Below are 13215 nucleotides of genomic sequence, written 5' to 3'. Positions count from 1 at the left end.
GGGGCGCCGCGGTCCTCCTCCTCCCATGGCGCCGCCGGGGAGCCAGACCCGAGCCAAGAGGCTCGTGGCAGGGAAGGGATGGGGCAACCTCCTGCCTCCTGCCCCTTGCCAGTGGCCACTCTTGCCCCTGTGCAGCCAAAGGCTCTGCTGGCAGCGGTGAGGCGGCACACGGAGCGGTGCCGGGACCCGCTCCATACTCAGGGTCACGTTCACCTCCCTTTCCTGTGATCTCTGGCCTCTTCTAGGCAAGCGAAGGAGCTTTACTCCTTTGGACACCAGCAATACTGGGCTTTCCCATGGGCCATTTGGCCACATCCTCCAGTTTGCAGATGGGGAAACTGAGGCAGACAGTGATGACCAGTGGCTCGTCTAAGATCACTGTCAGGCAGGAGCAGAAAAGGGGGCAGAAAGCAGCTCCCCCCATTCCCTGGAGAAGTCTTTGCCACACCGGTCACATTGTCCCTCAATCCTGTCCCCGTCCTCCACCCCACGATGGATTTTGGTTGCGAAAAGCAACAGCCTAAACTCTGAGCTCTCCCTGTAGCCCAGTCCCACCCAAGGAAGATTATCCCCACTCAGGGGGGAATGCCGTAGGGAGCTGAACGAGGCCACCAAGGCTGTCCCAGCCTGCGACTCCTGGATCCCAGAACAGGCTACAAAACTCTCCCAAGCCCGTGCCAAGCCCCATGGCCACCAGACGGGGGATATTGAACCCTGGGGAAGGCTCCAGCCCCCGCAGGGAAGGGGCTGCGCCGCATTCACGTCTCAGCGGTCGGAGACACCCAGGTTTGGTTTGATGCAGAGCGAGACTCCGGGGTGTGAACCTGCAAGGTAACAGTGCTAGCGCTGAGAGACGAGCAACCCTAATTATATCCTCCCTTCTCCAGGTTGCTGGGTTCCTGCTAGCACGAAATGCCTCCAGACAAGGCACCTCCATGCAGGGTGGCTGGGTCAGGTATAAGGAGGCAGAAAAGTGCAGGAGCAGGAAAAAAGAAACAAAATGATTTGAAAATTCACTCTGGGCTGCCCCAGGCTGGAGGCGTTTTTGGCTCAGCTCAACTTGCTTTGCCCAGAGCTCCGTTGTCTCACATCCCCGAGCCTGGCGAAAGCTGGGGAGAGGGACCTGTGCTGCCTGTTTGGAGACAAATTTTCAGAGCCAGGGTTTTGCGATGCAGGAGAGCGGAGACCCGATGAGAAACGGCTGGGGATGGAGAAGGGGAGCGGAGCGGGTAGCCCCTTTTCGGCTTGACATCTCTCACTGGTCGGTTCTGTTCTTCAATTGTTCAAATTGTACCATGCGGGGCCAGAAGTGTCCGTGCTGATTCCCTGTACTTGGGCTGAATAAGAGAAAATGGAACAGGCGCTGCTGGCAGTGATAACCCAGGCAGCTCTGGGGTATTCGGGAGCCCAGAACTGCCCATGGCCTCAGTGCCTGGGAGCTTGGCTGGGGGCTGCATCCTTGCTGGGATATAATCCATCAGGCCCTGATGCCGAACGTGTCCCCAAACCTGTTATTCTTTAGGAAAAAAAAAAAAAAGGATGGATTTGCTCTTTGGAAGCTGCTCCGCCCCGTCCCCCCCTTGGGTTACCTGTGCTGGCAGCTCCGCCGAGAGAGCACAGCAGGAGCAGAGAGTGGTTTACACCCTTCCCCGGACCCTAATTTAGGGCTGTTGCCTCTTGCAGATCACCAGAAGCTGGAACGAGAAGCTCGGATCTGTCGCCTCCTGAAGCACCCCAACATCGGTAAGTGAGTACCGCCCCACGCTGCGTGCCCGGCCAGGAGCTGAGCTGACATGCCTGTGCTCCGTGCCCAACTCCGCTGCTCTCCCGTGCCCCCGCCGGGGCCGGGAAGGGGGGTCCCCATTAATAATTCAGCCCTGCCCACGGCAGCACGGGCTGTTTGTCCTTCCCTCGCGCTCCGTCCACCATCCCGGAGATGGAGAAGGGGCTCCGGAGCATCCTGCCCTGTTGGTCCGCAGAGCCGTCCCTCCTCTTCCTCGCGGGGAGGCAGCATCTTCCAACAAGGTCACGGGAAGAAAGGCCTCCATCGAGCGCGGGGGGATTGAAGTAGGTCCTATCTAACCCACTTGGCCGTAGATCCCTCAGGGAGAAGCGGGGCCCCAGTAGGCTGCAAGGGACTATTTTTACTCCTCTCCCCCCCCCACCCCCCCCCTCGGGTGCTGTATTCCTCTGCATGCTCCAAAAAGCGGCTGCAGCTCCGAGCAGCAGCAGCAGCGCGGGGCGTGTAGGAGGAGCGATGGCGGGGGGAAGCGAAGACTTTCCCACCGACCGTCCATCTGAGAGTAGCCTCCTTCGGAAAAGCTGTTTCAGGAAAACTCCTGAGCCCCTGCAAAAGACAAAAATAGGCCAGAAGGAGAGGGAGAGAGAGAGAGAGAGGGGAGGGGAAAAAACTGCAGTAAAAAAAATCCCAAACTCCAGCCTTGAGAGTGATGCTGATGCAGGCTGTCGGTCCCCGGGGATGGTCGGGCAGCGGGACCACAGTGCCCTGGGGCATGACTGAGGGTGAACACCCTCTCCCTTCTGCTGCACCCCGGGATGTGCTGATCCTGGTGGGATCCTGCAGCTTTTGGGAGAGCATTCAGGGGTAGGACAGGAGCTCTGCAGCCCTCGAATCCTGCAGACAGAAGCTGGGAAGTTTCCCCTTTGGCTGAGCTCTTCCCTGTCCCCCTCACTGCTCCCGGTGGCCTGGATGCGTCCTTCCCCGGGAACCGCTGCAGCAGATCTGAGGAGCCAGACCTGGGGCCACTGGGACCAGCCACGTGGCTCCCGCCCCATAAATATTTCAGTTCGGAAAAAGCCTGTCAGCTTCCATCTGTCTCAGGCGCACAGCGGCGTGGCGGGTCTCCCCTGCATTGCCGGGGTGCCGGACCCCACTGGATCCGGCCATCATCCTTCTCCCTGCCTCTGCTCCGGCAGGATCGATGCCCAGCCCAGGAGCTACCCTGCTGGGATCCCAGTGGGGAGTCCAGTCTCCCTGGGTCAGAGCAGCAGCCTGGGCCTTTCTTCTGCACCAAAATATACCTAAGGATTGCTGAGACCTGAAGGAAACGAGCTGTAAAGTGTGTGAATAGCAAGAAATCCTAAAAACAGAGGAACCCGCCCCACGAGGACTTGCAGGATGGCAGCTGGGCTATGCAGCCAGAGCTCCCCGGGCTCCCAGCCCATCCCCAGCTTTTCACTACCGCTGTCTTCCTCACTTCTCTCTCCATCACCCACCCGTGGGGCTGGTGGGGTCTCCAGGGGCAGAAACACCTTGTCCTGCGGTTCAGTCCTCCTCTGCCTTCTCCCCCTTCCCTGCCCTGGACTTTGCTGCATGGCCACGACCTGTAAAGATGCCAGGCTTCAAGCAACCCTGCTGGGTAGGGCTGGAGGGGGTTAACGGCATGGGAGATGCTAACGAGCCCAATCTCCCTGCTATTTATACCCAGGAGGCTCTTCTCCACCCCCCCCACACGCTCACCCCCCCCCCACACTGCTCCTGCTGCCAGGAAACTTGGGCTCACAGCTTCCCTTGCACAACCCGACTAATTACCCATCCAGGAGCTGGAAGGAGCTGTGCTCTGCAGACCGACCCTAACGAGAGGAAGAGGAGCCACTGCTGCTGTGGGCATGGGGAAGGCGAGGTGGAAAAACCCTTCTCCATCCCTCCGGGAAGAAGCATCCCAGCTGCTGAGGGGCTTTGCTGGCTCGTTCCCTACAGCGAGGTGGGGGTCCCTCTGTCTCCCGTGGGAGTGCTGTGCTGCAGCTGTGATCCTGGAGGAACCAACTTGTGCTTTGCACTGTGCCTGCAGGAGAACCTTGCCTAGAAAGCCACGCACAGGCGACCGAGGGCAGGTCCAGGACCCCACAGCACATCCATGGCACTGGGCAATGTGTTAGGGACAGCTGCCGGTTCCCAAAGCTGCATGTCCTTGGCAGGGGAATCTTGCTTTATTGGGCAACTTTGGCTACATCTAGCCCTGGAGTTTTAACTCCAGGCACCCATCGTCTTCTGACCCTCAGTTCTGAAGCTGTGTCCTGCTCCTGCCTTGGCTCTTGGCATGAGCTGGGGCTGTTTGGCCAGTGCAGCTCGTTCTGACTCCGATCAGTAACAGATACTTGTAGGATCAGGCTATATTTAGAGTGGCTGCTCCTTCTTATACGTTCTTGGCTCCTGGCAGCCACAGGCATTGGGACTTCCCCAAGCAGGGGACATATCCAGACCATCTGCTTATAGTTACGCTGGCCCTATCCGTGCCGAACTCACCTAATTCCCCTTTGAACACTTTAGCTTCTGCGGGATCCCAGGCACAATACCCCAAGTCCCTCGCGGGTGAGATGAAACAGGAGGAAACATGTTTCTTCCAACAGAGGAAGGCAGAAAAGCTGGGATTATGTGTCAGAGAAGAACAGGGAGCAGACTCGGGTGTTGGAGCTCAGGGGATGTCTGTGGAGGCCGGCAGTGGGGAAGGATAACCAGGGAATAAGAAGAGCAAGTTGTGTCAATAGTCAAGACCACAAGAGAGTACAAGAGGAAAGATGCCATCCGGCCCAGCAGACCTCCTCTGCCCTTGCCCTGGCCAGGGTGAAGCTCTTAGCGGCTACTGGATCTGCTCGCTGAGCTTGGAGGGAGGGATAGGAGCAGAAAAGCAGTGTTTGCTGGCCTGAGAGATAAGAGCGATGCAGCGTAGCATCTGTACTCGGCATTGGGGCTTGTTATCTCCCCCGGCTCAGACTGGAGTCTGGAGGATGTTTCCATCCAGGGCTCAGCTGATTCTGCTGCGGTGAAATGGGCTGGGAGCAAAAATTCCCACAAAATCGTTCTGAACTTTTCCTCCCTGGTTTCTAAAGATCTCAAAGATGTTGGAAGTTGTATCAGGCTGAAACCGGGTGAGCAGAGAGGAAGGGTTAAATATTTACAGCCTCAAGGAAACCCGAACAAAATGTGAGGTGGGGGGCAGAGGACTTTCAACCAGTCTCTGTTTATACAACCTACTTGTTTCTGCGGCTTTCCCCTTGCTGTGTTTCTGCCCGCTAAGCTGTGAGTGGGGATCTAAGCCTGAATAACCAGAACCCAGCTGCAAGGGTGGCAGGTTTGCACCCGACTGCGCTTGGCAAGACCAAGACGTGCCCGAGGGTGCCCCTCGGAGTGATGAGCGGGGCGAGACGCGACGCCAGCCCTGCGGGAGGAGACGGGGAGAGCGCTTCCTCCGAAGGAAACTCATCCCGCCGTGATTCCTGGATATCCCCGACTTGAGACATCCCCAAGGAGAAAAGGAAGGTCACGAGTAGAAAAGAAGCCCCGTCGGTGCCAGGGCTGGCAGCCCAGCGCCTTGGCTGAGCTCCCCCTGTGCCCGGGCACCTCTCCTGATGGGGCAGAGGGCTCTCTGGGGGCACCCGTGCCCACAGCCTGCCCAGTGCCCAAGATAGCCCAGCAGCTGCCCGGGACCTCGGCCAGGCACCAGCCCTGGGGCAGTCCCTGATTTGGATGTGACCTTTGAGCCTTGCACTGCTGCCCGAGGCTGGGGCCATGGCTGGGGTCCCCCATAGAGCAGGGGGACATCCCCCCCCGCCCCCACACACACACAGCAGCAAGAGGAGGAGGAGGAATCACCCCACTCTGCCCTTCCCCAGTTCCCACTTGTGCCCAAAGGGGAGCAAAGGCGTTCCCGGGGAGCAGGGTGGGAGCCAGACGTACCCCGTAACCCTTCTGTCTCTACTGCAGTGAGGCTCCACGACAGCATCTCCGAAGAGGGCCACCACTACCTGATATTTGACCTGTGAGTAATGGTTAAATGCATCTCTTAATCCACCGCTGGCTGCGTGCTTCCACCCTGCGGCCCCGCAGCCTCCCCCGAAAGCTTCCCTCCTCCATCCTCCACCTCACCCATGCCTTTCCCGGGCAGGGTTTGAACCAAGAGGGGTCCCCCAAGCCGAGCAGAGGGCAAGTCCCTGCCCTGCACCCCCAACGCTCCCTCCATACACGGTGCAGGGGCATTTTTTTGGCGGGGGGGGGGGGGGGGCCAGGGGGCGGGAGCGTCTTTTTTTTTGTTTGAGGACATCGTGGCCAGGGAGTACTACAGCGAAGCCGATGCCAGGTGAGCAGGGACACATGCCGGGCCGTGGAGGGGACAGCAGTCTGTCCCTTCTCCCACGAGCTGCTCCCTCCCAGGGTCCTGTGAGTCTGGCTTTCTGCGGCATAAGCTCCTTCCATGCTGGGAGGTGTTTTACAGCCGCTCCGCAGCGCATACTCATAAACCAGATGTGTAGTGCAAAAAACAAAAAAAAAAAACGAAAAAACCAGCAAAACCCACCACCAAACCCAAACCAAGCTCTTTTTAACTCACTCGGCTCCTGTGCCAAGAAGTGTGCGTGTGTTACCGCAGGGCTGGTCTCCCCCCTCGAACCAGGCAGCTGCCAGCCATCGCTCACAGCATCCTCCTTCCCGGGGCTGATGGCATAGCCTGCATCTCACCTCCCTGTAAAGGAGCATGGCATCGGGGTTCCCTGGGCCGGGGACAGCGGGGATCCCTGGAAGGGGGGCAGCGGGGGGTCCCCACGCTGGCAGGGAAGAAGCCCAGCATCAGGCTGGTGTCCCAGCCAGGAGTGTGATGGCACAGACACCCTGCAGTCCTCACCCTTTCCCCTTGCAGCTGCATTACAGTCGTTTGCACGCGTTTCTCTGGCATTTACCACTTGAAAGCACTAAGGAGGAGCAGTGAAGGCAGGCTGGGTGGGAGGATGCGCTGGAGCTCCGCTCCTTCCCACGCTCCCGCTGGCACTTTCCAGGTACCCTGCTGCAGAGGCAGGGGGCTGGGTACCATTTCACCTACCCCTTTGGTCCTCGCACCTCGGCCAGGGGACAGCATTAGCCTCATTTTATTAAGGGGACATGATTTGGCCCTCTCCAGATATCACAGTGCCTCTTGGCGTTGCCCCCAGGATAAGCATAGTCCATAGAGAAGTCCAAGGGTTGGTAAGCTCTACGCTACCTCTGTCTGCATGGAAATATCCCTTATTTCTAGGCAGAAAGCAATCTCATTTAATGGGCTGCCTGTACTGAAGCCACTTACAACCCATCCACTTATTAGTGTCATACAAATAAAATAAAACACATGTAAATAAAGACCTTCTGCCTTGCACACAGCTGTTTTGGAGCAGAAGTGATCATCGCCTCAGTCTTTTTCCCTTCCTTTCTCACGCATGCAGCAGAGCTGGGGTTTAATGAACTAGATATAAAGCGAACAGATGCAGCGAGAGCCACCCGCGTTAGAGGAGGTCAGGGAAACGGGGCCGAAGCGAAGGTTAGCTCTACGTCTGAGGAGCATATCGGAGCCTGGGTTTGGAGACCAAATCTGGGCTGGCATTGCGACTCCACCACTGGTCCCCAGCTCCCCGGTGTTCCTTCCCTGGGGACCCCGTGGGTTCGGTGCTCCTGCTTGTCATGCTTGGGTGTCCAGCAGCTCTGGTGGGGTCTTACTGGGTTACAGCTGCTCTCCATGGGCGTGCGGCTTTCGGTGGAGGGCGACGCTGAGCTGTGCTGCAGGGCTGCTGGTGCGAAGCACGATGGGGAGAGGGGCAGGAGGGATGAAATGCAGCCAAGTAGAAATGTCTGAATAAACTCTGCCTCACTGAACACTTCTGTGAGCTTTCTCCTCTCTCCCACAGCCACTGCATCCAGCAGATCCTGGAGGCCGTCCTGCACTGCCACCAGATGGGGGTGGTCCACCGGGATCTGAAGGTAGGAGCTGCAGGGGAAAGGCCTGTGGGAGGACTGCGGGGACCCCAACCGCGATACAAAACCCTGTGGAGCAATGCCCAGAGTCCTTCAGGGCAGCTGAAACACAGCAGGGAGGAACATCACGTAGGGCTTCTGGAAAGGCACAGAGCAAAAGGGTGAAACAGCATGAGGGAGAGGGGTTAGGGAGGTCCTTGTAGTCCGTGGTCCTCTAGAGATCCATGGACATTGCAACACATGGCAGGACAAACTGGTCGTGTGGCACATCCAGAGCCCTGACCTTCCTCCGTGCTGTGCTGGGAAGCCCCCTGTGACAGCAGAGTCCCTGAGGGAGGTTCACTCCTCTCCAACCCCTGTCTCCTCCTGCAGCCTGAGAACCTGCTGCTGGCATCCAAGCTGAAGGGTGCTGCCGTCAAGCTGGCCGACTTCGGCCTTGCGATCGAGGTGGAGGGGGACCAGCAAGCATGGTTTGGTGAGTAGGACTGGCCGGCGGTGGGACATCCTCCAGCCCTTGTTGGTGTCTTTGGTCAGGGGGGGCTCCAGGAGGGATACGCATCCCCAGGACCTGGACTCCAGGGGATGGGATTGCCCCGTCAGCACCAGCCTGGGAGGCATGGTGGGTGAGGAGGGGTTCGATGGCTCCAGCTGTGCCCCTGGAAACAGGCTGGTATTGATCCAGAGCACAGGCAAACAGCTCCACAGGGACTCGGTGAGTCACCGAGATGTCCTGGTGAGCTGGACAAGCTGGTGGCAGGGGCAGACCTGGGGAAGGAAAGCCTCGTCCAAGTGCTGGAGGTGCACGCCAGAGCACCCCAACCTTCTGCACCATCCTGGGGTTTGGCTGGTGTTTGCTCTGCTCTTGGGAGATGCAGAGGTTTCTGGAGGGATGGTGCCCATCCTGCTGGCTCGGTGCGTGCCGGGGCTCTCAGCTCTCGTGACATCTGGCTGGGCACCAGGCAAGCTGTGCAGGGATGCCTGCAGGGATGCTGCCTGCCGGCGGTGCGTGATGGGCTGTTTGTCCCAGGTTTCGCTGGCACCCCAGGATACCTCTCCCCTGAGGTGCTCCGGAAGGACCCCTACGGCAAAGCTGTGGACCTGTGGGCTTGCGGTAAGTCAGACCGGGGCTGAAATGTCTGTAGCGGGCTGGATTGGGCTGCACAGGATGAGGCGGGCTGTTGATCCAGCATGTCCCAAGTCACAGTTACTAGACACATCTCGGGGAGGTCAGGGTGGAGGATTTACCTAAGAGGTGGCACATTACCCTGGGCTGTCCCCAGAGCATCACCTTCTTTCCCAGTCCTGTGGCACCCTTCTCTGAAGGATCAGCCTCCTTGCTATGCACCCAAAGCCCCCAGGCAGGGGAGATGCCGGCTCTTTTGCCCTCTGGTGCCCTTGGAGTCAGGCAATGCTTTCTTGTAGCTACAGCTGGAGAGGACCCTTCTTCCACCCGCAGTGGGGAGGAGGCATCGCCCAGCCCTGGTGGGGCATCTGGCTTGAGGCTGTGCATGGTGGCTGCCAGAGCCACGTGTCTCCCCGGCCACTGAGCACGTCAGCATGGAGCTGGACCCACCAACGAGCCTTTTGCTTTCTAATCAGGGAGCAAATCCTCCCGTTTCCCTAATTTCTCAATTTCTCTGCTTGAGTTGGGCCAGTCCCTGCACTGGGGCTGTTCATACTCTCTCCTGCTGATCCCATGTCTCGTTTCCCGGGCAGGCGTTATCCTCTACATCCTGCTGGTCGGGTACCCGCCCTTTTGGGATGAAGACCAGCACCGACTCTACCAGCAGATCAAGGCTGGGGCTTATGATGTGAGTGGGTTTGTCTTCCTCCCTGCTTTCATTGTCTCCCCTCTCTCCCGCTGTCCCCATGTTGCAGTTTGATGCTCCAGAAGAGCAACCAGGACCAATTCAGATAGATGGGAGCAACTTCTTTCCTCTGCTCTGGTCACAGAGGGCTGGCCAAGCTGCCGTGCCCAGGTGCACACACTGGCACATTTCAGGTCCACTTTGCTCTTGTCCTGGGCCTTCCACCTTGCTTCCTCCACCCTTGCTCTCCAGTTTTCCAGCTGGCAGCTCTTTCCAGTTGCTACTGTCTCTCCAGCCTGTCCCATGGGCAGGAGCAAAGGGTTGCAGGAGAACCAGCCCTCACGCAAAGAGTCTTCTGCTCCTTCCATTGCTCCCTGCCATCTCTCACCCTGGTCCCTGTGCTTTGGCAGTTCCCCTCCCCTGAGTGGGACACGGTTACCCCCGAAGCAAAAGATCTCATCAACAAGATGTTGACCATAAACCCGTCCAAGCGCATCACGGCGGCGGAGGCTCTGAAGCACCCCTGGATATCGGTGAGTTTGGTGGCATTCACCGGTTGGGGTCGAAGGTCTAGAGATGTGGGAGTTCACGGTGGGGGGAACATCTCACTGGGGAGCACATGTTATCAAACATGCTGTCTGGCTCTTTTCTCCATCCTGGGAAGATGGTTTCCTGGCATGGTTCCTCCCAGTGCTCTCAGAGCAGCTTTTTCCCTGAGGCTTTACAGCAGAGAAAAGCCTGGAGCGTGAATGCAAACAGCGTGTCCCAGGGGAGCTGGTGATGGGAGGGACATGCACGTTCCCAGCCCTGGTGGGGACGGGCTGGTTTCTTGGTGTCATGCTGTGCTGGGGGAGCCTTTCTTTGGGGAGGGTGGGAGCAGGCTTGTGTTTATCCATCCATACACCCCGGCAGCAGCATCCCCCCATCCCTGGCTGCACCCCGCTGCTCCGGCTGCTGGTTCCCACTCTGAATCAGCTCCTAAAGGCAGGAGGAGTCCACGGGCTTAACCCTGGGACCCCACACCACCTGTAAACCCTGAGCACACTGCTAAATGTGGCCGGTCAGTTGAGGGGTTATCCCAGGGGGCAGCCAGCTCTCCCTGCAACCCCCCCTCCCACCACCAAAGCAGATCCCGCTCACTCCAGAGCTGTGATCTCCCCCACTGCCTATTAAAGTTTTATCTGCTGCTGCTGGCAGCTCCGGCCCATGCCGCGGCCGCTGGAGACCGCACACGTGTGCGTGCGTGTGAGAGCAGGGCCGGGGGACCCCCTCGACGCCTGCTCTGAGCTGGGTCTCTCTCCTCCCAGCACCGTGCCACCGTGGCGTCGTGCATGCACAGGCAGGAGACGGTGGATTGTCTGAAGAAGTTCAATGCCCGGAGGAAGCTGAAGGTAACTCTCATAGTCTCCAAGCTGGCTGCAAAATGCATGATCAGGTCGCCGGTGGGTTTGTTGCCCGAGTGGGAAAAGACAGGGTGGTGTCTCTGGGTCAGTGGTGTGGGGGTGATGGATATTTGGGGAACCCCTTTGTGAAGAAGGGAAAAGAGACCGAGTGGGGTGGTGGCTGCATCTGGCTGGGGTTCCCAAGGTCTTAGAGGACAGCCATGGTGAAGAAAAGCACTGAGTCACACCGCTGTCCTGGACACTGGGGTAAGGACTTTCCCACCTCAGGTAGTGTCAAGAAAGCTCCTCTTTGAGGCAGGACATGGCTCTGAGAGGCACAGTGAGACCCCTTTGACTGATGACCAAACTACTTTGCAGCAAAGTCATCCGTAGACAGGCAAAAAGCTCTAGCTCACCCACACTAGCAGCCCCACAGGCTTTCCCTTCTCGGATGCTCCCACGTGCTGCAGCCTGGACCCTCTCTGAAATCGCCATCTCCCCAGGCTTCACCGTGGAGCTGGAGCACCTCCCTGAAGCACCCATCTCCCGGGTGCTGCTCAGCCCCAGCCGGCAACACGGTGCTGGGAATGGGCTCTGGAAATCGCAATGCGTCCTCCAGAGCCGGAGACACAGAATGGGCCGACGCTGATCTGTGCCGCAGTCAGAGCCATCAGCGCTCCAGGCCTGAACGCGATGTGGCACAGAGCAGTACAGCTGCAGGCTACTAACAAGATTATCAAGAGAAGAAACTGGCTATAAACTGTTATTACTTTTCAGCTAGACAAGTAATCAAATTAGTTCAGGCATACACTTCAAAATAGTAATCCATTACTGTAAGCAATTAGTCCAAAGTAATCTCATTATACGCTGAGCAACTAGTTAGTAGAGTCAGCTGGAAAAGGGTGAAGCATTTTTACGAATGTTATTTTGCGGTGCTGATCTTTGCATAGCTCCCATGAAAAATCCCTGCCCTGCTGCTCTTAGCTCGGCACGGCTTTAATTGCAATTAAATCCGGTTCTACACCCGGTGGCTCCCCTTGCCGCCAGCTGCCGGCCCCGGTCAGCGGAGTCGTGCTACATCTAGGGCAGGGTAGAGCGAGACCGAAATGCGCCCCGGGGATATTTAATATCCCTTTAATCTTGGAGGGAAGGCAGTTTCGGAGAATGCAACCCAACGCCCTGGCGCTGGGGTACGGAGTCGGGTACCGAGGGCTGCTTTTGATGGCAGGAGGAGCATATCAGCCCGTGGGCCAGTTTCCTTCCAGCGAGGTGGCCAGGGGACAGGTGACAAGCAGGGCTTTCCTCCCCCGGGGTTGGAGGGAATGGTGGGGGCGCGGGGGGCCGGGGCCCAGCACACCATTTCCTTCTGCCTTCTGTGTCTTTCAGGGAGCCATCCTCACCACCATGCTGGCCACCAGGAACTTCTCCGGTAGGTGCCGTCTCCGGGGCTAATCTCCTTGTGTTACAGGGTGCCCAGGGCAAACCCACAGGGTTCCTGGAGAGCCGGCTTTGCCTCAGGTGTCACAGAGGGGCTGAGGTTGCAGCCTGGTGCCTCTAGGGTTGTGTGGCGTTGGATGGTGGTCCAGGCCAGGTCAGCTGGCACCTCCAGGCTGGCTGCTGGCTTGGGAAGCAAAGGTATCTGGTTGAGGCACAGTGGTCCCCAGAGGTTTAGGTTTTGGGGGTTTGTATGTGCCCACCCATCTGGCTTGCGCCGGGGTGGGGATGCAGGTGCTGGGGGCAGCCAAGGCTCAAGGCGACTGGTGTTGTGTCCTCCTGGAGACGTTTGTGGTTCAGGGAGAGCATCCTCTGCACCGGGAAAGTGTCAGCAAGGTCCCCAGATGCCACTGCAGCCAGATGGCAGCAGGGTCCCTCAGGTCCCTTCCTGGGCAGGACGATGCTGATCCTGTGGAGCCCCCTGCTCCCCTCCTGCCTCCCCACATCACGAGGGCTGCATGGAGACACAGGAGCAGGGACAGAACGTGGCAGCTCAGCTTGTGCACCAGGAGAGGTCTCGGTGCAGCCACAAGCCCTCCTGCCCTGGTGCCCTTGCTGAGAGCTATCCCCTCTGGGGACACTCTGCTGCCTCGAAGCAAGCCATGAAATTGGGATTTCGGAGGCAGGGAGCAGCGGGTCCCGGCACCTCCCAGGCACAAAACCAAAAAGGATGCTCATCCGCTTGCTGTCACCTCCAGCCCTGCCCAGTGCTGGGGATGGCCCTGGCAGAGGTGGGACAAGCCAGCCAAGCCGTGGCACGCCAGCTGAGTGGGCTGGTGGCAGCTGTTTGGGTTTA

The 13215-nt window shown here is 58.6% G+C and overlaps 1 protein-coding gene across 1 annotated transcript in view; it reads left to right on the top strand.

Moving 5' to 3' along the window:
- CAMK2A (calcium/calmodulin-dependent protein kinase II alpha) overlaps positions 1-13215 on the top strand; it is a 32060-nt gene that overhangs the window by 9026 nt on the left and 9819 nt on the right. The window contains 10 exon segments of the mRNA XM_009892587.1: positions 1684-1743; positions 5726-5784; positions 6028-6098; positions 7669-7741; positions 8108-8210; positions 8763-8846; positions 9452-9546; positions 9954-10076; positions 10851-10934; positions 12312-12358. Of these exon segments, the coding sequence (XP_009890889.1) occupies positions 1684-1743; positions 5726-5784; positions 6028-6098; positions 7669-7741; positions 8108-8210; positions 8763-8846; positions 9452-9546; positions 9954-10076; positions 10851-10934; positions 12312-12358 (799 nt within the window).

This window comes from Charadrius vociferus, unplaced genomic scaffold, assembly GCF_000708025.1.
Source record: "Charadrius vociferus isolate BGI_N301 unplaced genomic scaffold, ASM70802v2 scaffold529, whole genome shotgun sequence".
Taxonomy (NCBI): Eukaryota; Metazoa; Chordata; class Aves; order Charadriiformes; family Charadriidae; genus Charadrius; species Charadrius vociferus.
The sequence above is the reverse complement of the archived record's forward strand: the minus strand, read 5'-3'. Positions and strand labels throughout refer to the sequence as shown.